Source organism: Phoenix dactylifera, unplaced genomic scaffold (genome assembly GCF_009389715.1).
Source record: "Phoenix dactylifera cultivar Barhee BC4 unplaced genomic scaffold, palm_55x_up_171113_PBpolish2nd_filt_p 000119F, whole genome shotgun sequence".
Classification (NCBI taxonomy): domain Eukaryota; kingdom Viridiplantae; phylum Streptophyta; class Magnoliopsida; order Arecales; family Arecaceae; genus Phoenix; species Phoenix dactylifera.
In genome coordinates, this window is record NW_024067687.1 from 1,288,490 (window position 1) to 1,310,556 (window position 22,067).

Genomic DNA, 22,067 nt, shown 5'->3' on the forward strand with positions numbered 1-22,067 from the left:
CAGCATTAGTAGCCCAAGGTGTTGGGATTTGTATCCTAAATGTCAATCGTCAGCATATTGATGATTGAATTTTGTAAATGAATTGACAAATTAATAAAGTGTTATTTGACATTATTCATCATTTTATATCTTCAAATGAACTCTTATATGATGAAGTCCTTAGGACTTATTAATGATAAAGGAGGATTTATCTTCGAGTCCTTAAACCAGTTCGCAACCAAATGATATGTTGTTACTAGGACAACAGCATTATCGAGATTAGGTCGTTGTGTGATATATACGTTGGTTGTCCTCTTAACCAAGGAGTGTGGAGACACTGGTATGCCACACAGGTAAAGTGTAGGAGTACATTTCACTGAACGTGACAACGCTCTATTGTCAAGAGATGTTCCGAGTGGATATGGGTATAAGTTTGGCCCTCTGACCTGAGACCGCAACCTGTGACTAGCAAGCAACTCATTGTACTTTGGTACCGGACTACCTGAATTTCTAATTCAGTGACGGAAGGTCACTGGGTGCAGTCAAGTACTTGCGTAGTCAATTGTGAGTCGAGATGGAATTGACCCCTCCTGAAAATAGGAGATAATGCCTTGTGATTAATTTAGCAAAATTTTGGCCAGGGTAATCCCAGTGAGGAGTCATGGGATATCTAAAGTTAATCACATAATGGATGTACTAATTATAGGGTTGACAGTGAGCTCTAAATCATCCTGGCATTAGGAGTCAAAGGGATTGAATTATACAGTAACCATAGTTCAGAGTTCCAGAATATTTGCTTCGCATATATTCGGCCTATCCAGACATCGGGTACCATTGCTAGATGGTCACATCGATTAGTGTAGGAAGTTGTTCCTATACTACCGGCTTAGGTTCGAACCTATGAGGTCACACGCATAGAAGATTGCTGATTGATTAAGAAGGCTAATGAATGATTAAGAATCATTCATGTGTAATTTGGTCAATTCGATTGACAAATTATCTTATAAAATAACTAAAGTAATTATCGAAGGATTAATTAGTAATTAGATTGCTAATGAACTCAATTGGATTGAGTAATTAGACTAAGGATGAGCCAAATTGAATTAGATTCAATTCTAGGCTCAATCAGGATTTTTGACCTGATTGGATTAGGTCTGAATCAAGAGGACTTAGGTTGACTAAATTAAATTAGATTAAATTTGTGCTTAATTAGGGATTGACCTAATTGAATTAGGTTCAACCCATTGTAATTGGATCATTCTAATTGTTAGGATTTAATTAAATTAAATGGGTTTGATCTTAAACTGTTTGGATCTTGAAATCTACTTGTCACATATCCATGCATGGTGCCATAAATTGATTTTTAATATGATTAAAAATTAATTTAATTTATTTAATGGTGCCATGGGACACTTGGCAACATCAGGAACCTCTTTCATCATCAGATGAGGTGACATAGAGAGATAAATTCATAAAAAGAATTGGATAAGATCAAATTCTCTCTCTTCATGGCATATGTCATCCTTATTTTATCTCACTTCTAATTAAGCTTGAATTTTGAATTAAAACACCACAAAATCACCACGTGACCTCTAATCTGATTGGAGGCATGGGAATTTCAAAATTGAAAGAGGAAAGTGATGAATGGTTTAGATTAGATCAAGTTTCATCATGTGATGGCGCATGAACTTGAATTTTGAATTCAAAATTCAAAACCCCACAAAATCCTTCCCAAACATGGGATGGTTGGCATGAAGTTAGAGAGGATAGCAACATTAAAAGGACCTCCATCAGATGGTAGTCGAATTCAAGGAAAAAAGAGAGAAAAAGAAGGGAAAAAGGAAAAAGAAAAGTGAGGAACCCTAGTTCATGCGTGGAAAAATTCTGCATTCAATCTAGCCGACTTCTTCCTCCACTAAGTCCTTCACGCCATTAGTGTTAGGGATCTCTGATAAGAGTTTTTAGATTAGATCTAAGTCCTCTTCAATCCCTCTAAATCTTTTCTCCAAGTTCTTCCAAGAAGGTAGATCAAAAGTTAATAGCGTTGGGAAGATCTGCCTCAAGAAATTTTGTGCAAGCTAGCACTTCCGCAGGATTGGATCTCTCCAGGAACTTCGCGTGTACTTCTCGTAGAGGCCATTCGTGTGCATGGCTGCGAAGTCAAGAATCAGATCCACAAGTTTCATCCATCATAAAAGGTATTAATTTAGCATTAATCATTCATTATGATGTCAAGATATAGGTCTGATTTCCCGAGGTTTTACCCTCTTTTGGGGCTCCTCATGGAGATATCTCCAGAATCTATTCAATGGATATTCAGAGATTAATTGGAATAGAGTTCTTAAGTTTCAGATCTGATAGATAATCATGCATAAAAGTTTTAGCATAATTGTTTAAACGATTTCAGCATAATCCTATGTGTTCTTACAGTGCTGATTTGTAGATTTGATCTTGTAAGCATGCACGAATTAAAATTGTTTGATTCGATTTTTTCGCTGCGTTTTTAAAACTTAAAAGAACTATGTATGGCTTGATCCCTCTTATGAAAGGGTACGTAGGCAACCCGATCAGGTTCAGCCATGGTTTTAAAAAAAAAAATCAGCATGCTTAATACCGAAGAACCTAGGAATCACTTTCACAAGGAGCACCAAGAGCATCATTAGTAGCCCAAGGAGCACCAAGAGCAGCAGTAGTAGTAGCCCAAGTAGCCTCAACAGCACTAGTAGCATCATCAGCTACAACCCTAGTAATATTAGCAACATCAACAGCTGTAGCACCTGTAGCATTAGTAGCATCGGGAGCACCAACAACACCATCAATGTAACAACCTAGAACCTCATCCAAAAAGGCTAGCCGAAAGGTATTACTTTGGTTCCTTGATCCTGTATAAATACCCAAGATCTATCCAGGGAATAACCAATGTGAGACAAAACTTACACCCATATAGGTCCTCATAGACTTCCCTCGTTTAAGCCAAAAAGATTAGCAGAAAAGTATTATTTGGGTTCTTTAATTTTGTGTAAGTACCCAAGATCTACGTAGCGAATAATTGATGTAGGACTAAATATATGCCCGCACAAGTCCTCACATATTCTTTCCGTTTAAGCCCTGACATCCTCGTCAGGCTAAAAGTTCAAATCCATTTAAATCTAATCACAAGCACCACGATAAGCTCGTGGTTGTCTCCAATGGATTCGTACTACAGTGTTTCCGAGTCTACATAGGTTATGGGTCAGGTCTACTCTAACACCATTTGTAACAACCAAGAACCTCACCTAAAAAGACTAATCAGAAGGTATTATTTGAATTTTTTGATCCTCTATAAGTATCCGAGATCTACACAGCGAATAACTGATATGAGACTAAACACATGCCTGCACAGGTCCTGGTTGTCACAAGCAACATCCTTAAGAAGTTAGCACTTTCTAATTCCGCTATAGAGGATTTGATATTGTTTTGTTTTGTTTTGATATCATTTTGTACCATTTTGATAATATTTTGATACTTAATAGCACACTTTATGATACAATTTAATACCTTTTGATACACTTTGTGAAACTCTTGGTCGATGGCAAAGCTGAATGTAAAGGTGAATGTAAGATGTGATACCTTTATGAAACATGATATCTTTTGGTCTATAGTAGAGTTTGCCTATTCAGTTTCATTTTAGTTGATTATGACACTTTCAATTTTGTTTTAGTTGAATGTGACACTTTCAATAGCTTGATTTGGTTTGCAAAATGTTTAGAATTTACGTATCAGCAAATTTGTCAATACTTAAGTATCAACTTATATTTTAGCAGCTTGGATTAGTTTGCAGAATGTTTAGAACTTAAGTATCAGCAAGTTGGGCTGATACTTAAGTATAAAGTTATATTTGAGCAGCTTAGCTTGCCAAATGTTAGGTTTGTTTTATTTTTGCTCCTAAAACTTAAGTATCGGTAGCTCAAGTTAGTCCATAACTATGCTCCATAAACTGAAATATGATTCCATACCCTTAATATTAGCTATAGTGCCCTTAAGTATCAACTTGAGTATGAGCTAGTTAATGCCCTCAAATATTAGCTTTAGTTGTTGAAATATAATTCTATTTTGTCTAGAGCATCATAAACATAACATAGCTAGAACCAGATAGCAATAATTTTCATTCATTGCATTCTTAGGTTATTGTACACAAACAACAAAAGTTTATATTAATAATACTAACACTTAGTCCCCCAAAAATTTTACTATATATATATTTGAACCCCAAAAGCAACTTGGGCTCACTAGTGATTCCAAGATGTTAAAAGAGTTATAACACATCATTCTATCTTTAGATATGAGAGATAACAACATACTTAGTCCGAAAAGGCAAAACATTCCTATTTATTGCATTCTTAAAATATTACAAACAGACCCCATAAGTTTACAATTCTAACACTTGGATCATAAAACTTTCAAAGCCCCTCCCTTGACTCTACATCTATAACTACTTATAGGGTGAAACCCTTTATATTAACCATTCTATCCTACTTTCCAATGCTTCATTTCAGTGCCAGCAAACCTCCTGTGACCACCTAGGAAGCTACTAGGCGTTATGTCAAGCACTTTTTTCTCAATCTACAGGCCCAGACCTACTCAATAGATTTTTATTTTTCTGCATCAACTTGTAGATCACCTCTCTAGAATGTGGTGAGGATGGAGGATCATGCCATTAAGAAAAACCACTTCCTCGTCTTACCTGCATTACCATAGTCAAGAGATTTGTGAAAAATCTTGCTTTGAAAATTAGTTAAAAGTTGCATCCTTTTTTTACCTCATACATGGAGCACCCATAGAACCGCCATCCAGGATTAGCTGTGGTCCATGAGGTCTTCAATGGAGTCCTTAGCCCATAGTTGCAAAAAATGGGAAGGAGCTAATGAGAACGTTGGCCAGAGCTTTGGAAGGAGCTTTAGGCAAAGTTCGTACTAGAAGCCATGGATGATTTCTAGGTTCCCCTCTTCTCTCTTGGCTCTCTCCTCCTCTCTTTTCCCTTGCTCTCTCCTCTTCTCTTCTCTCTTAACTGAACTTAACTAGATTGGGAAGCCCCTATTTAGAAGGAAAGAAAGAGGAACTGAAGGAGTCACATGATTGCCATGTGATCTCTTTCCATTTCCACCAAAACACATCACTTCTTCTAATCTAGCCAACAAGTGTTGTATTTCATGTCTAAACTTATCTCATGTGACAATCATATGCTCACAAATCCTGAAAAAGATGGATGACTAGGGCACATGGCAACTAATTTATGATTTTTGAGATCTAATTGAAAAAATTAGAACTTTTGGGTTGTAAGTGCAAATCGCAAAAAGTTGAAAAGGTGTCTCTATAATTTATCCTAATTTTTTTGTTACTTGAAACTTACATCATAGGACGTGCCATTGGTTATGAATGGTAAAGAATAACTCACAAATTGTAAATGCCCGAAAAAGGTAGTTATCTTCACATCGACTCGAGCAAATCTACACAAGCATCTATTTGTTGTTGAATGCATGCCTCTCTCTCCTATGCCTCAATTTTTTATTGTTGTGCTTGGGGATAGGCCTTGAAATAGGTTATTGTACAAGCTTGAGGATAAGTGTCACGCCCCGAACCCAGCACCTGGTGTCTGGTGCGCGACCGGCCGCATGAGCCCTAGAGCAGTGCCCTAAAGATCATGCAAGGCCTATGATTAACAAAAATTCCAATAAATCCACAATTAATCTAGTAATTCAAATAGAGCAGTCTGACATGTCCAAATAAACAAATTAGTTCAATTACAAGATCTTCAAATGTTAATCGACATCAAAGAAGGACAAACAAACTAACTAGCTAATGACTCTGATACTTGCACTCTGCGCCCATCCCATCCAAATCTAAGCATCCTGCAACTCTGATAAAAAGAAAGAAGAAAAGGGGATGAGCTTTACAGCCCAGTAAGAATTCCTACACATCCACACCAATGCAATAATAATAAAAATCTGAAAACCACGACAAGTCAAAGCACATATCATGAAGTCATAAACCGGCTATCAAAGCTCAAATAATCGATACAAGTATGTACATCAAACATCAATAAAAGTCCAACCACACAAGAAATATATAGCATATGATAGCTCATAAACCTGTATTATAGTTTCAATGTCTTTTCTTCAACTTGATCCGGTTTAATTATCTTTCCGACTTTGGGTCAAATCTCGGTCACATTTCTCAGCCTGTGGTGGGGCAACCAAATTATCACATTTTCAGCCTGTGGCAGGGCCTGCACAATATAGTTCCACATTTCTAGCCTGTGATGGGGCCTGCCAAAGTATCACATTTTGAGCCTGTGGCGGGGCCTGCACATTATAGTTCCACATTTCTAGCCTGTGAGGGGGCCTGCCAAAGTATCACATTTTTAGCCTGTGGCGGGGCCTGCACATTATAGTTCCACATTTCTAGCCTGTGAGGGGGCATACCAAAGTACCACATTTTTCAGCCTGTGACGGAGCCTGCCATAATAACAAGATAAACCCAAAGTCCTTTTTCATACAATCCAGTTTACATCCACACATCAATTCATTTATATTTATTTCCGGCTTTAAACTAACCACGGTCACGTTTCCAACCCGTAACGGGGCAACCAATATCACATAGTTAGTTTAGAGCACCACATCCATCAGTCCAATTATGTAGGTGTAAGTTATGCGCATGCATGCATCCATCATAATACCAACTACAAGCGAATACGATCATAATATCAACCACAAGCCAATACGATCAAAATATAATTTAATATAAAACTATTTTTGATTTGTCTGGATCATAGCATATCATACATATCTAAGTATAAAAATATTATATCATGCAGGATTGGCGTACAAGGATCCTTACAGAGATTGTAGACTGACTCAAATACGGATCCGAATCACAACCTACGCGCTGGAGTGCTGAGTCCCCTGATCAAAATCTCCTGGCACCGCCGACTCGTCCTCTACAACATCAATTATAAATCACAACTAAATTATTTAATATTTAAATATTCTAAACCATAATTCATATCTACTATGGGGTCCATCATCAGGTCCCCAAACATCTCAATCCCTCCAAATCTAGGGCAGTCAGGGTGGCCCGACTCCCACTCTTGTACCACCGGTCTATGTCGTCGCCAGCCGTGGCCGCTGCCACGTCAGCGATGATGGCCGGTCTCGGTGAAGAGACCAAAAGAAAGGGATGATCCGTCTCTCTTCATGGTTGGGAATACATCTCCTTCCCTCAAATCCTTTTTGATCCAAGGGCAACAACCATGGTGGCCGTGCCCTCTCCTTCCCCAACCCGACAACACTACTGGCCGAACCATCGCCGGCTGCCACTTTTGCAGTCGCCGGTGATGGTGGCCGGCCAAGAGAAAGGGGAAGAAGAGGTCTCCTCTTCTTCCTCCCATGAACCCGCAAAAGGGGTCCCCCCCTTTCTCCATCATCAGCCGAAATCCACTGTAGCAGTGGCTCGGCCCCCACCCGACAGCAACTCCCGTGGCCACGATCGTCGCCGCCGTCGCTGCCGGTGGCCTGCTGCCGTCGCTGCCGCCGACGTGAGGGAAAGGGGAAGGAAAGAGGAGACGGAGTCTCGAGGAAGAAGACCCCGGATCCATCTCTCCCCTCTCCAATAGACCCTAGAAATCCCAAAATAATTCTCTCACAGTCCCGACCGACCACAATGCCATGGTTCTCGGCCAACCCCGGCGGCCGGCGGCAGCCAAAAATTGGAATGAAGAGGCCGAAACAGGGGTACCCTGTTTCGGGCTCTTCTCCGACGATTCACCGGCCAACTCTTCACCCATGCCACCCAAAATTCAGGAAATAAAACACAAAGGAAGGATTACCTGGTCCGGTGGGGCGATCCGGCGATCCTTCCGGCGAGAAATCGGAGGAGGAACCGTGAGCAACTCCCCTCGGATCCACGCTTCTTCACCCGTCGGAATCTTCGGCGAAGGGAAGTGGTCTTCCTCCGCGGTCGGCCGGATCTCGACGCTTGTCTCCTCTCCGGCATCAACCCCTCCGGCGACCAACCTCTCCCCGGACGCTGCCGCCGCTCTCCCCCTCCCCCCTTTTTTTTTGTGGTGTTTCTCCCCCACGATCGTTCCCTAGGCACGATCGTAAATGGTGGATGGGCCCGGTCTTTTCGGGCCGGCCCGTCCATCCTTTTTTTTTTTTTGGTATTACATACTCTCCCCCTTTTAAAAAATTTCATCCTTGAAATTAACTTACTTGAAGCCTCAAACTTTAAAAATATGCATCCATTATATCATTCCCGATATTTCAAATAGTCTCCCTCTCGGAGTACCTACTCACAAGATTTTGACATACAAAAATTACAGCATCTCAAAACTTGATCCTTTCTATTTACCCCACGTAGTAAGTTTTTTTTTTTTTTTTTTTTGATCTCCTTCAAAAGAATTCCAAACTCCCAACCTTGGATTAAAATGCCATAATTATATCCCAAAGAAATTAATTTCTCTTAATTCTACCCAAAGAGCATAATTAGCTTGACAGAAATAGGAGAAATCTTTAGTATCAAATGCTCTTAATATTTTATAATCATTTTTCTTTTCTTAACTTTGCCTGTGATTAAATGATCAACCTTTATCCTAGAAAAACCGCAAACCTGTTCAAATAGGTATATTAACAATATCAGAGCTAGGAGTTGAAGAACTATGTTAAATCATTCCAGGCCCAAACTTAATCACAGAGCTATCAAACCGTTAACGTTAAATTTGAGATGCCCCAAAATTCTTCTTAGAATTATCAAAAATAGGAGAGCCCATAACTACTTCCAGTAGGCAAAGAATCAACGACATTCCCCTCTACTAGAAAACTAACTCAAGTCTTCTATAATAATACCCTTCATATCAAGGTATTATCATTATTATTTTTTTTTTCTAATCGGTTTCAAAATAACTCAAACCACTACACTTCCGCTGCGCACTCTGACCTAACTCATCAAATTCTTTAAAGTCACAAAATGATTTCTGACCAAAGCATCACTTTGCACCGAGATTAAAAAAATCCAAATTTTAAATTTTTAAATAGAACTAGAGCAAAACGTCTAGATCTTTTTGTCCTCGATTTATATAGAGTATACTTACCATAACTAACCCCCAATCCTTTAGTCAAGTTTAAGGTCACTACGTGATCTCCACAACCTTCTTAGAATCCAAAATATCTAAGTTTAATTTAAAGAGGGTAATTCTTGTATTCCCTTAGCAATTTAATTAGAAAATCTACATTGATTTTCCTTCCAACAGAATTTACTTCAAATTCAATGGGTTAAAAGTCATTGAGCCAATGTCACTATGAGTAGAAATTAACTCTATCAATCTTCAAATCTTTCTTCACCAAGGTTCTTAATATCCATCAACAATGCTATATATGATAATTCATATAAGCATCTCATGACCGGAGTCTTTACTCAATATGACATTTATTAGTGGCTTCATCAACAATGATAAAAGATCCCAGCTCAAATCTTAAACCTAGGCTTTAGTTTTAAATTTAAAACATCAAATAGTCTTCTACGATTATAAGTAAAATCCAGTAGCCCAATCCAAATATGAGAATTCAAATAATTAGAATTCCCCCGTCAATATACATACTCTATGGCTTCAAAATAATCAAATACATTAATAGAAAATAGACCTATTTGCAATATTCAACATGCCAATACCAGATATAATCTACATACATTTTCAACTTCGAAGAACATTCCTTTCAATATTATGAAATCTCCTTAGCTCATTCCAATACTATAGAAGATCTACGTACAAATCCCACTCTAATAATTAGCAGCAAAACCAAAAGTACGATTACATCAAAATCTATATCAAGTTTGAACTTCCAGGTCATTTAAATAATATCTAAATATAGTATAACCGATATGCCATTGTTGACCTTCCTACAATTATCTTAGGTCAAACCTCTCTTATCATGATCAAAGACAATTTATCCGGTCCTTGTATACTTGTAGAATATCAAACCCAATACTTACATCATAAGCATTGAATTTAATTCTACTACTTTTGTCATATCCCAAGTGATCATAACCTTAAGCTATAATACATTTTTGTCGCAAACCCAAGTGATCTTAATCTTATGCTTTGGTTCTAATTTTGTCACTAATCCCAATGATCTTAAATATCAAACTTTAATGCCACTAAGGCCACAGTCCCTAGTGGTCTTAAACCTTAGATTACAATATCATTCTTGTTACAATCTCAGGTGATTATAAACCAAGACTCTGATAGTTTTCCTATCATAATTCCCCACTCACACTCACCTAAACCTAAAGCCTAGGATACCTTAACCTGGCTCTGATACCACTCTATCACGCCCGGAACCCAGCACCTGGGGTCTGGTGCGCGACCGGCCGCATGAGCCCTAGAGCAGTGCCCTAAAGATCATGCAAGGCCTATGATTAACAAAAATTCCAATAAATCCACAACTAATCTAGTAATTCAAACAGAGCAGTCCGACATATCCAAATCAACAAATTAGTTCAATTACAAGATCTTCAAATGTTAATCGACATCAAAGAAGGACAAACAAACTAACTAGCTAATGACTCTGATACTTGCACTCTGCGCCCATCCCATCCAAATCTAAGCATCCTGCAACTCTGATAAAAAGAAAGAAGAAAAGGGGATGAGCTTTACAGCCCAGTAAGAATCCCTACACATTCACACCAACACAATAATAATAAAAATCTGAAAACCACGACAAGTTAAAGCACATATCATGAAGTCATAAACCGGCTATCAAAGCTCAAATAATCGATACAAGTATGTACATCAAACATCAATAAAAATCCAGCCACACAAGAAATATATAGCATATGATAGCTCATAAACCTGTATTATAGTTTCAATGTCTTTTCTTCAACTTGATCCGGTTTAATTATCTTTCCGACTTTGGGTCAAATCTCGGTCACATTTCTCAGCCTGTGGTGGGGCAACCAAATTATCACATTTTCAGCCTGTGGCAGAGCCTGCACAATATAGTTCCACATTTCTAGCCTGTGATGGGGCCTGCCAAAGTATCACATTTTGAGCCTGTGGCGGGCCTGCACATTATAGTTCCATATTTCTAGCCTGTGAGGGGGCCTGCCAAAGTATCACATTTTCAGCCTGTGGCGGGGCCTGCACATTATAGTTCCACATTTCTAGCCTGTGAGGGGGCCTACCAAAGTACCACATTTTTCAGCCTGTGACGGGGCCTGCCATAATAACAAGACAAACCTAAAGTCCTTTTTCATACAATCCAGTTTACATCCACACATCAATTCATTTATATTTATTTCCGGCTTTAAACTAACCACGGTCACGTTTCCAGCCCATGACGGGGCAACCAATATCACATAGTTAGTTTAGAGCACCACATCCATCAGTCCAATTATGTAGGTGTAAGTTATGCGCATGCATGCATCCATCATAATACCAACCACAAGCGAATACAATCATAATATCAACCACAAGCCAATACGATCAAAATATAATTTAATATAAAACTATTTTTGATTTGTCTGGATCATAGCATATCATACATATCTAAGTATAAAAATATTATATCATGCAGGATTGGCGTACAAGGATCCTTACAGAGATTATAGACTGACTCAAACACGGATCCGAATCACAACCTACGCGCTGGGGTGCTGAGTCCCCTAATCAAAATCTCCTGGCACCGCCGACTCGTCCTCTACAACATCAATTATAAATCACAACTAAATTATTTAATATTTAAATATTCTAAACCATAATTCATATCTACTATGGGGTCCATCATCAGGTCTCCAAACATCTCAATCCCTCCAAATCTAGGGCAATCGGGATGGCCCGACTCCCACCCTTGTACCACCGGTCTATGTCGTCGCCAGCCGTGGCCACTGCCACGCCGGCGATGATGGCCGGTCCCGGTGAAGAGACCAAAAGAAAGGGATGATCCGTCCCTCTTCATGGTTGGGAATACATCTCCCTCCCTCAAATCCTTTTTGATCCAAGGGCAACAACCATGGTGGCCGTGCCCTCTCCTTCCCCAACCCGACAACACTACTGGCCGAACCATCGCCGGCCGCCACTTTTGCAGTCGCCGGTGATGGTGGCCGGCCAAGAGAAAAGGGAAGAAGAGGTCTCCTCTTCTTCCTCCCATGAACCCGCAAAAGGGGTCCCCCCTTTCTCCATCATCAGCCGAAATCCACTGTAGCAGTGGCTCGGCCCCCACCCGACAGTAACCCCCGTGGCCACAATCGTCGCCGCCGTCGCCGCCGGTGGCCTGCTGCCGTCGCTGCCGCCGACGTGAGGGAAAGGGGAAGGAAAGAGGAGACGGAGTCTCGAGGAAGAAGACCCCGGATCCATCTCTCTCCTTCTCCAATAAACCCTAGAAATCCCAAAATAATTCTCTCACAGTCCCGACCGACCACAATGCCATGGTTCTCGGCCAACCCCGGCGGCCGGCGGCAGCCAAAAATTGGAAAGAAGATGCCGAAACAGGGGTACCCTATTTCGGGCTCTTCTCCGACGATTCACCGGCCAACTCTTCACCCATGCCACCCAAAATTCAGGAAATAAAACACAAAGGAAGGATTACCTGGTCCGGCGGGGCGTTCCGGCGATCCTTCCGGCGAGAAATCGGAGGAGGAACAGTGAGCAACTCCCCTCGGATCCACGCTTCTTCACCCGTCGGAATCTTCGGCGAAGGGAAGTGGTCTTCCTCCGCGGCCGGCCGGATCTCGATGCTTGTCTCCTCTCCGGCATCAACCCCTCCGACGACCAACCTCTCCCCGGATGCTAGGGCACGATCGTAAATGGTGGATGGGCCCGGTCTTTTCGGGCCGGCCCGTCCACCCTTTTTTTTTTTTTTGGGTATTACAATAAGCTTGGAGCTTTGTTTGTTGACAGAGAATCAACATATCTTGTAATCGTTGCAAACTATTAGTGGATTGAATTCTCAAGAGGAATACTTTGGGGACAGGACATAAGAGCTGGATTTAGCTCCAAGACTTTATAAATTTCTTGTGTTTGGTATGTGCTTGCAATTGCTCTCTTATTTTCTATTCTTCTTGATTCTATTATCGTATACTTGCGTTAATTTCAATCATGGATTGGTGCGACTAGCTTCCCTTCACTTTATCACTACATAACCTATTTCTAGTGCACATATTGTCAAAAAAATTGAAAAGAACTCAATTCACTCCCTCATCACTACACGACCAATTTCTGTTTCATATATTGTCAAAAAAATTGAAAAAAACTCAATTCACTCCCTCTCTTAGAATGCATATCTTTGCAACAAAGAATTAAGATCTTGCATTGCGATACCTTTCTCAACATTTTATCGATTCTGAAGTGCATTGTTTATTCTGAGCAGAATTTTGTTTCTGCACCAAAACATTCCATTTTTTCCCCTCCTCTTTCCTCGTTATATGTTTACTTTATACAATATATGTTTCTTTCTTATAGTTTCCAGGTGTTTTTCAATGGACTTAGAACATTCTCACACTCATCTTCTTAGTACATCTGCCGGATAACGATAGGCTTATTTGCTATCGTTGGTTTATGTTTTTGTTTCTCTATATATTAATGAAATACTGCAGGGAGATTGATATTGTAGCATTTGCACATATTTTTGCTACTATTTTTTTTTCACACCTAAAAATAAAAATCTTTGCTGCCAAATGCTTTAAATGTTTTATTAATAATTAAAGAATAAAAATAATTCATCATACATATTGTTCAGTTTAGTTCATTTTTCTTTTTGAATTTTTGAAAGCAAAAAAAAGAAAACAAAAGCAAATACCCAATAGGTCCAAAGATTTTGGAATCAAGAAACCCAAATAATACCTTCCAGCTAGCCATTTTGGGTGAGGTCTTAAGTTGTTACAAATGGTATCATCCGATAAAATTAGAACGATGCAGAGAAGATTAGCATGACCCCTACACAAGGATGACACGCATAAATCGAGAAATGGTATCAGAGCAGACCTAGTCCATAGCCTATGTAGACTAGGGGACACTGCAACATGAATCCATTAGGGCTGACAACGGGCCGATTGTGTTGTTTGTGATTAGATTTGAATGTATTTGAACCCTTAGCCTGACGAGAATGTCAGCGCTTAAACTGGAAGAATGTGAGGATCCGTGCAGGCGTGTATTTAATCCCACATCGGTTATTTGCTGGGTAGACATTAAGTACTTGTACAGAATCAAGTAATCCAAATAATACCTTCCGACTAGCCATTTTGGATGAGGTCCTGGGTTATTACAATATTTTTATTCATTAATTATATATAGTTAAATATACTATTTTTCAGAATCTCCACATCCCAATAACTCATCCACCCATCTATCGCAAATATTCCTTCTATCTTCATGCCTGATTAACATTTATTTAGGAGAAGAATAAATAATAGAATTTAGGTCACTTATATTAGAAAATAATATTGCAAAAATTCATATAATGAAATATAAATTGTAATAAAAAGTTGAAACTACCAAGACTTAGTTCAAATGATACAGAACCTTATTTTTTGTGGCAAAAGGTAAGGATTGAATCCTAAACTATCGGCCTTCTCTTCGGCCTTGGGATTTATAAATTTCTGTTTCATGAGTAGTGGGTTGGTATGGTTGAGAGCTTGGACTCGAGCCTAGGTGGCACAAAGCAACAACATGACAACAACAAGAACAACTCGGATTGGTTTCCAATCAAATGTCAGAAAAGTTATTTATAACAACTCAAGTACTCACTCAAAATTGCTAGCCTGAAGATATTTTTTGGGTTCTTTAGTTCTGTATAAGTATTCAAGATCTCCTTCATGAATAACTGATGTAGGACTCAATACATGCCTGCACGAATTTTCACATATTCTCTCCGTTTAAGCCCGACGTTCTTGTCGGGCTAAAAATCCAAAATCCATTCAAATCTAGTTACAAGCACTATGATCGACGCGTAGTCAGCCTTCATGAATCTATGTTGCAGTATCCCCTAATTCACATAGACCATAGTCCAGTTTTCTTGAGACCATTTGTCACAACCCAAAACCTCACCTAAAATGGCTAGCTATAAGGTATTTTTTGAATTCCTTATTCCTATATAAGTATCCAAAACCTTTTCGATAAATAATCGATATGCGACTAAATAGACGCATGCACGAATCCTCAAATTATTTACCATAACAAGGATTGGCTCTTAACAGATACTATTGGGTGTATTTATTAGTAAGTCTCGCAGAAAAAAGAAAATCCCGCCCCGTAATGTCTGGGAGAACACCAGTCCATCACAAAATGTTAAAAATATAATCGGAGAATTCATTTTATGCCTTTTCTTTCTGAATAAAGATGAGAGACTCAATTGTGTTACACTACTTGGACAACAAAAATTACACAAGCTATAAAGGTAGCCCTTATGAGTAAAGATTACACTAACAAATCACATTTCATGTATATGATAGAACTCTCCACTCTCCACAAAAAGATGAATTCCAAAAATTCTGTGTCCACAATCGGCCCTGAATAGGGCAGCAATATACACTTCTCCCTTCATCTACACTGGCCAGAAATCAAGTCCAACAAGTTCTCAATCTTTAAAAGAACCCACTACAGCACATGCAATTTGATGAAGGAATTTGACCAGTTCTGCGGATCTGCTTGGCCTTATGAGCTGCTCTGGCAGCCTGTTGGTTCATTCTGGCTTCTGCCATGGCTCGTTTCTCCTCCACCCTCTTCTGTGTTATGTCTAGCTTATCTGCCATCCTTTTGAGTGCTCGAGCTCTCATTCGCTCTGCTTGGGCCTGTGATAGTTTCTTGCTTAGAATCATGCAAAAAAATATATAGCCAAAACTTCTATTAGGCATGATGAAGAAATTGTAAAACAAAACTCAAATATTTTCCCCTCAATTTTACTATTCTTCATCTCTTGAAAACAGATCTCTCTCTCTCTCTCTCTCTCTCTCTCTCTCCCTCTCTCGCATATGAGAGTGAATGTGCATGCATGCATGGATGCGCACACACATATAATGTGAATTCTCAGGTGGCACCTTCCAAAATGCTTCATCCAATCCGTGCTAATCTTTATCCCATAGTGGATAGGCATCTATTGAAGAAAAACAGAGAGAGACTAAAAACTGAAATCTTTATCCCTTAGCATGAGTTTATGCCCCATCAACTCCATGCTTATCTGGCCAATGGCCTGTTTTATCCCTTAGCATGAATCTATGCTCCATCCACTCCATTCTAATATGGCCAATTGCTTGCCATCCAATTCCTTTATATGCTATATCATGCTAGATTAGGAGGAAGACCCTCTTAACTCAGAGTTGGCAACCTTGCATCAAATACTTTTAGATCTTATATCAATAATGTTGCACTGCATATGCCAGATGCTAGCAAGCATGTTTGTGTATTCTTGAGTGTCCTTAGAAATCGAGGCTTTTGATACCACCTAAGATAAAATTTCCTGTTTCATTAGACTTGCATTACTTCATTCTGCTATGCTCAATTTGTTTGAATGCTAACAAATAAAAACACACAAGGAGCCATGGAGAAAAGGAAACATACCTCAATTTTTTTCATTTTCGCTTCAAATTTTTCCTTCTGATGGCTCTCCCACACCTGAATCTTGACCTCTTCGCGTCTACATCTACAGAATACAACCTTGATGTGTCAAATTGACCAAAACGTGCTCAATCTTCACCTAGGAATTCACTGAACTTGCCCTTTAGAACACAGAAATGCAAAAGTAGCTACAGCAGGATGAACCAATGAAGTATAAATTTACAAGGACACAGCCCCAAAAAAAACTTCACTGATTATTTGGGATTACACTTGCAACATGAGACTTTTCAGGTGCTTTGTAATTTCTACCTTTATAGAACAGAATGATACTGCTTCCTACCAAATAACTCCTAATTCTGAAGAGAAGAAACACTGAAATGGAAGAAGCCCTCGAACAGATACCTATTTGCTCCCTTTTATGAGCATTTACAAGGAAGTGAAGCAAAATTTTAGAAACTTTTTCTGGCTTCACTTGGAGCCAATTTCATATACTCATTTGTAATCCAAAGAACCTGTATATGCACAGAGGCGAAACAACTATGGTGGTTAAAAAATATTCATACAGGTTTCCTTCTAGGGGTGACACTCATGAACCTTTGAGTAAGATGATTTCTCCCAATGTCTAGCCACAAAGATAATTGCAACCACAGAATAAAGTCGACATGTCATTGTGACAAATCCTGAGGAGGGGATCCAACCCTCCTCTGTATTCTCAAAAAAGACAATCATGTTCTACCTAAAATACAAGTTTTAACTGGGGTAAAACATAATATTTTGTGGCTATAAAAAATGGAGCTAATGGAAATGGGTCAAGTGATGAGATTCATATTGAAGAAAGATTTCTTCATAAAGATTTGAAAATTTTAACAACAGTAGGGAATCATTAAAATTCACAGAAAAGAAATAATAGAGATAAATTTAGAATTATAACAGCAAATCAGTGACCCTCCATCCAGAAATAAGAAACCAAATCCTCGAAGGTTTCCAGTCAATTGATCATTTCTAATTCCCTTCTATAAGAAAATTTCTACAGTCAAGTAATACCTGGCCATATGTTTAGTGTTCTCAGCCTCTTCCCATGCTGCTGCACGAGCTTCATAATCCATTTTCACATGATCAACACCAAGAGTTTTAGGTGAGGGAGAAGCATGTTCCACCTCTTCTTTGCTAGCCCAGGAAGCGATGTTCATCTTGCCTAGTTGTATGCCGAGGGCAGCAATTTCCCTCCTTGTTTTCAGCTTCAATTCTTTCTCAGATATTTCTTCGTTGCCATCTTTTCCTTTGGAGCCTAAATCTTTGCCTATGGTAGCCTCTATTGGAGTTGATGCTTGTTCTTCTCTTCTGGGTGTTGATGGCATGGAGGGAATGGGGCTATGAGTATGTGACAGTGATTCAAGAGGACTTGCACTTTGTGATGGCTCCTGGCTAGGGATAGGTGTCATTTCTGTTCCTACATCTCTCATTAAGACTGACTGCACGTTCGGAGCAACTGCATGATAAAAGCTATATCAATCTCTTTGTGAACATGGATTTGAGAGGAACAACAATTTCAAAGAAAGGTGGTAACAAAACAAATAAACAATTCAGAATGTTTTCTTTATACTTGTCTGGCAAGTAAATAAGTCTCATTAACTTTAGGAATGTATTATATCCTCACCTGTATATTGATGCCAAGGATCAAGTTATGCACTAGACATGGAAACCTTTCATTCTTGTCAGATAAAGCCAATAAAAGTATAGTCTAACTTATATATTTTTGACATTTACATATGATCTAAAGTTACAAGAGGTACCTGTTGATTCACCGACAAGCCTCTCCATGACAGATGGCTCTTTCTGATACACTTCCTTTTGTCCAGAGTCACCACTAACAGCAACCAAATTATAATTTGAGTAATGAGGAACACAAGAGAACTTCTCAATCAAATTTTGAGAGGTAGAATTAGTTGGATCAATTCTTCTTGTATCTGCCACCTGGAGAACAGAATGCTTCTGATCTGGAATCATCGATTCTGGAGCAACCTTCAACCAAGTAGAATTCATTTGGCAATTCCCCTGATTCTGTCCGCCAGTTTTCTTCAAGACATTTGGATGCAACATTTGTCGGCTTACTATCCATTTTTCAGCATCATTCCATTTTGATGGAACATGCCTATTAAAGGGGCCAATCATCAGATGCTGTGATGTTCTCTCTGCTCGGTGAAATTCAAAACTATATGAGCTGGCATTGTCATGTCCACTATCATAAACATTAGAATCTACATCCAAAGTTCTCAGTGGGTGAATCATGCTCGAGTTGCTGTTAGAATGAGGCTGATTAGACATATTCTTAGAAACAGTCTGAATTTTATTTTGACCCATGTCAACCTTCTCTTTTGAAATTAAATCCTTTGGACAGGGGAATCGTTGATTCCTCTGTTTGTAACTTGAAACCTCCTTAGCAGACAAGACCACCCTGGAAGCGTCCAAATCTGCAACATCATTAAGCACCAGAGCACCTTTGGAATCTTTACAGCTAACTGCAACCAAAATCAAAATATAGTTGTAAATATTAAGAATTCATAGGATGTTGAGAATGCTTTCAAGGGTGGTGAGCAATAGATTTTATAAATGATGTTCACCAACCTTCATCAAAATCGCCAGCTAATAACCTGTTCTTTGAATATTCCATGTCCTTAATCTTAGAAGGGGATGTCCGTGATGAATTCCTCCCTCCAATTTTTATGCAGTTGTGAGCTCCCAATAGTTTCATTCTCAGTTTACTGGGAGATATTACTCCCGTCTACTTTCATAAGCAAATATGATGTAGAATCAGTCTTCAAAATACCAAGACCTAACTATTTCAGCATGATGATGCAACTAATCACAATTTTGATGAAGTTCTAAGTATGCTTCTAGGAGTTGCTAGCCATCATGATTTCAGATACTAAGGAGGCCACCGCAATGCTAAGAAAATACAATAATTGATTCAAACATTTATTTCATTTTCAAACTCTGAGAAGCAATGGCTCAAATGTTATTTGGAAAGCTTGCCAAACTTTTGCTCAAAGAGAACAAAGAAAAGAAGATTATTTGAAAATCTGAATTACAAGGAAATCCTATCTGTTTGCAGCCAATCAGGTGAATGAAATGACCATCCAGTCACCAATTCTCATCTTTAGAAAGTTTAATTACTTGTGAGTTGTGATGTAGGTGAACCCAGTGTAGGCTTAGGATAGTTGAGCTTTCTATCAAGAAGTCCATGTAGCAAGAAAGTTCTTGAAGAAGCATTGATTTAGGACTTTGTGTGCAAGCTAGAATAAAAAGCTTGGAAACACATAAAAAGACATTGTGCTCTCTTAAAGAGATAAAAGGAGAAAGGGTGAAAAAGGGAAAGATGACTAAGTAAAGAACATCACTAGGTTAATGAGGGAGTATGAGGAGAGGGTTACAGAACAATAGTTTCAGAACAACTGCAAATAAAGCCAAGATGACGGGGAGAAAAAGTATCTGCTCTTAAGGTTTGTTTTCCAAACATTACTTATGTGCATTATTGTTGATCGTCTTCTTTAGTGACTCTTCACAGTATTGCTAGTATATTTCTTTGGAGGTTATGCCTTGCGAATTTCTCTTGATTTTGAAAAGTTAACCCTTTACAAGGTGGAGTACTTGCTCCATGGGGCAGGAGAATTTCTTTTTGAGTGCATAGTCGGCTTTATGATATAGTAAATATAAAAAAGGGCATCCAAAAGAATGAGGCTCCTGCCATTGCAGGATCTAGAAAGGGTCAGATGTACACAGTCTTACCTCTGCATGTAGAAAGACTGTTTACATATTTCGAACCCATGACACCCAGGTTGCAATAAAGAAACCTTACCATTGAGCCAAAGCTAGCATTCTTATGATGTGGTAAGGATATTTAGTCATATATACTCTTGATTTGCAGTCAAACATCTAATTTTGAATGTTTTCCCTTTGTTTTTTGAAATATTTCAATGGATCCCTAGGAGTAAATTTACAAAACTTAATATATATATATATATATATATATATATATATATATATAGAGAGAGAGAGAGAGAGAGAGAGAGAGAGAGAGAGAGATAATCAATTTCTGTCTTTCAAAATTTAAGCAATGAATAACTAGACACAACTAATATCTAATGTAACAAAGATTAAAATCATAATTATCGCACTTATAAAGAAAACTTTGTCATGTAAGCAGTAGCATCAAGAGCAATGTACAGAAAAAATAATCGGACCTTGCCTCGCAAAAACAATGGTTAAGTTTTTCTTTTCTTTTTCTTTTTCTTTTTCTTTTCCCTTCAAAATTCAATATACAATAATTACCATCAACACCATGCTAAGCCTATGAACTGAACAGATATCCATAAGCCAGATTTAAACTGAATAACAGATCAAGCAGTCGCTTTTTGACATCATTTTACTACATGAAAGCCCATGAAGCTCCGTGAAAATTTGAAGGAGAAGAATCCTCCACTTTAGAATCATATATTACTGATGAGATTAATCATATAAATTTTTTTCCATACGGATTCAAGATGTTACCTTTATATATAAATGCAACAAATCAATAAAAGATTAGATCAGGGAACACCATGAACCACGTAAAAAAAAGAAACATCCAATCGGAGAATGCATCACTATCCATTTCAAAAAAGCGAATCAATCGTAAGCCAAAGAGATAACCATACAGGGAACGAAATCCATGAAACCGAACAGACAAGAGACATTGAACGATTGGAACAGACAAAAATAACAGCGGAACAACTGAAACAACTCAAATTTCAGTAGACCTAAAAAGAGGGCTGGAACCAACTCAAAGTACAGAATAAGTGAAAAAAGTTTAAAAGTTTTATAAGATTTACAGAGAAAGCTCCAATCTTTCAAATACCACATGAATTAAAAAGAATGCATGAAATCGAAGACTCTGAACTATTTTGATTGGCAGCCACACAGACAAGAGCAGTGGAGCCAACCCAAAACCTAGCGGACTATGTAAAACAGTTAAAAATTTAGGAAGAACCACAGAGAACGCCCAAGTCTTTCAGAAACCACATGCATCAAAAGAATGCATGTAGTTAAAGAACCAGAACAATTGAGAACAGCTTGGATAGCAGAGCAATGGGGTTTCGTAATGCTTCTCGTTGGGTAGGGGAAGACAAGATTCATACCTGGACTTTGTCGATTCTCTCATAATCCATTGCTCGAGAGATGAAGGAAATCGAACCCCCTGGCTCTGGTGTCCGGGAGGTTGTAAGAGTCCTGTTAAGGCTTACGAGGTCGGCGATTTGTGGAAAAGCTCGTGGGGGCCCCCAGCGATCTGTCGACCTCCTGTGAGCATACCCTCCACTTCACCGCCACGAGGAATGCGGACTGAAGTCCCAGTTGTAAGTGGGAGGCAGTGGATGGCAGATCAGCTGGGCCGCCCAGTATAGCAGACACCAAGTCCAGCAGTGAGAGTCGCTGTTGGTTTGGCCTGTTGCAGGCCAATAATGAATACCCT

General features: G+C 38.9%; 1 protein-coding gene and 1 non-coding gene across 3 annotated transcripts; one reads left to right on the forward strand and one right to left on the reverse strand.

The window, feature by feature from the left end:
* Positions 1 to 13,887: 13,887 nt before the first annotated feature.
* Positions 13,888 to 13,991, forward strand: LOC113461349. The gene has a single exon (XR_003383577.1). It is a non-coding gene; the product is annotated as a U6 spliceosomal RNA (small nuclear RNA).
* Positions 13,992 to 15,304: 1,313 nt separating this feature from the next.
* Positions 15,305 to 21,837, reverse strand: LOC103697528. Of its 2 annotated transcripts, none has more exons than XM_008779403.3 (6): positions 21,736 to 21,837; positions 19,187 to 19,343; positions 18,355 to 19,080; positions 17,606 to 18,050; positions 16,565 to 16,646; positions 15,305 to 15,798 (listed from the first exon to the last, which is right to left on the reverse strand). In XM_008779403.3, exons 1-6 carry the CDS (start codon positions 21,763 to 21,765, stop codon positions 15,592 to 15,594), a joined length of 1,647 nt encoding a protein of 548 aa, XP_008777625.1. In that variant the 5' UTR covers positions 21,766 to 21,837; the 3' UTR covers positions 15,305 to 15,591. The 2 variants fall into 2 exon arrangements, with proteins under 2 accessions (XP_008777625.1, XP_008777626.1); XM_008779404.3 differs by having other exon boundaries at positions 19,187 to 19,346; positions 21,736 to 21,831.
* Positions 21,838 to 22,067: the final 230 nt, after the last annotated feature.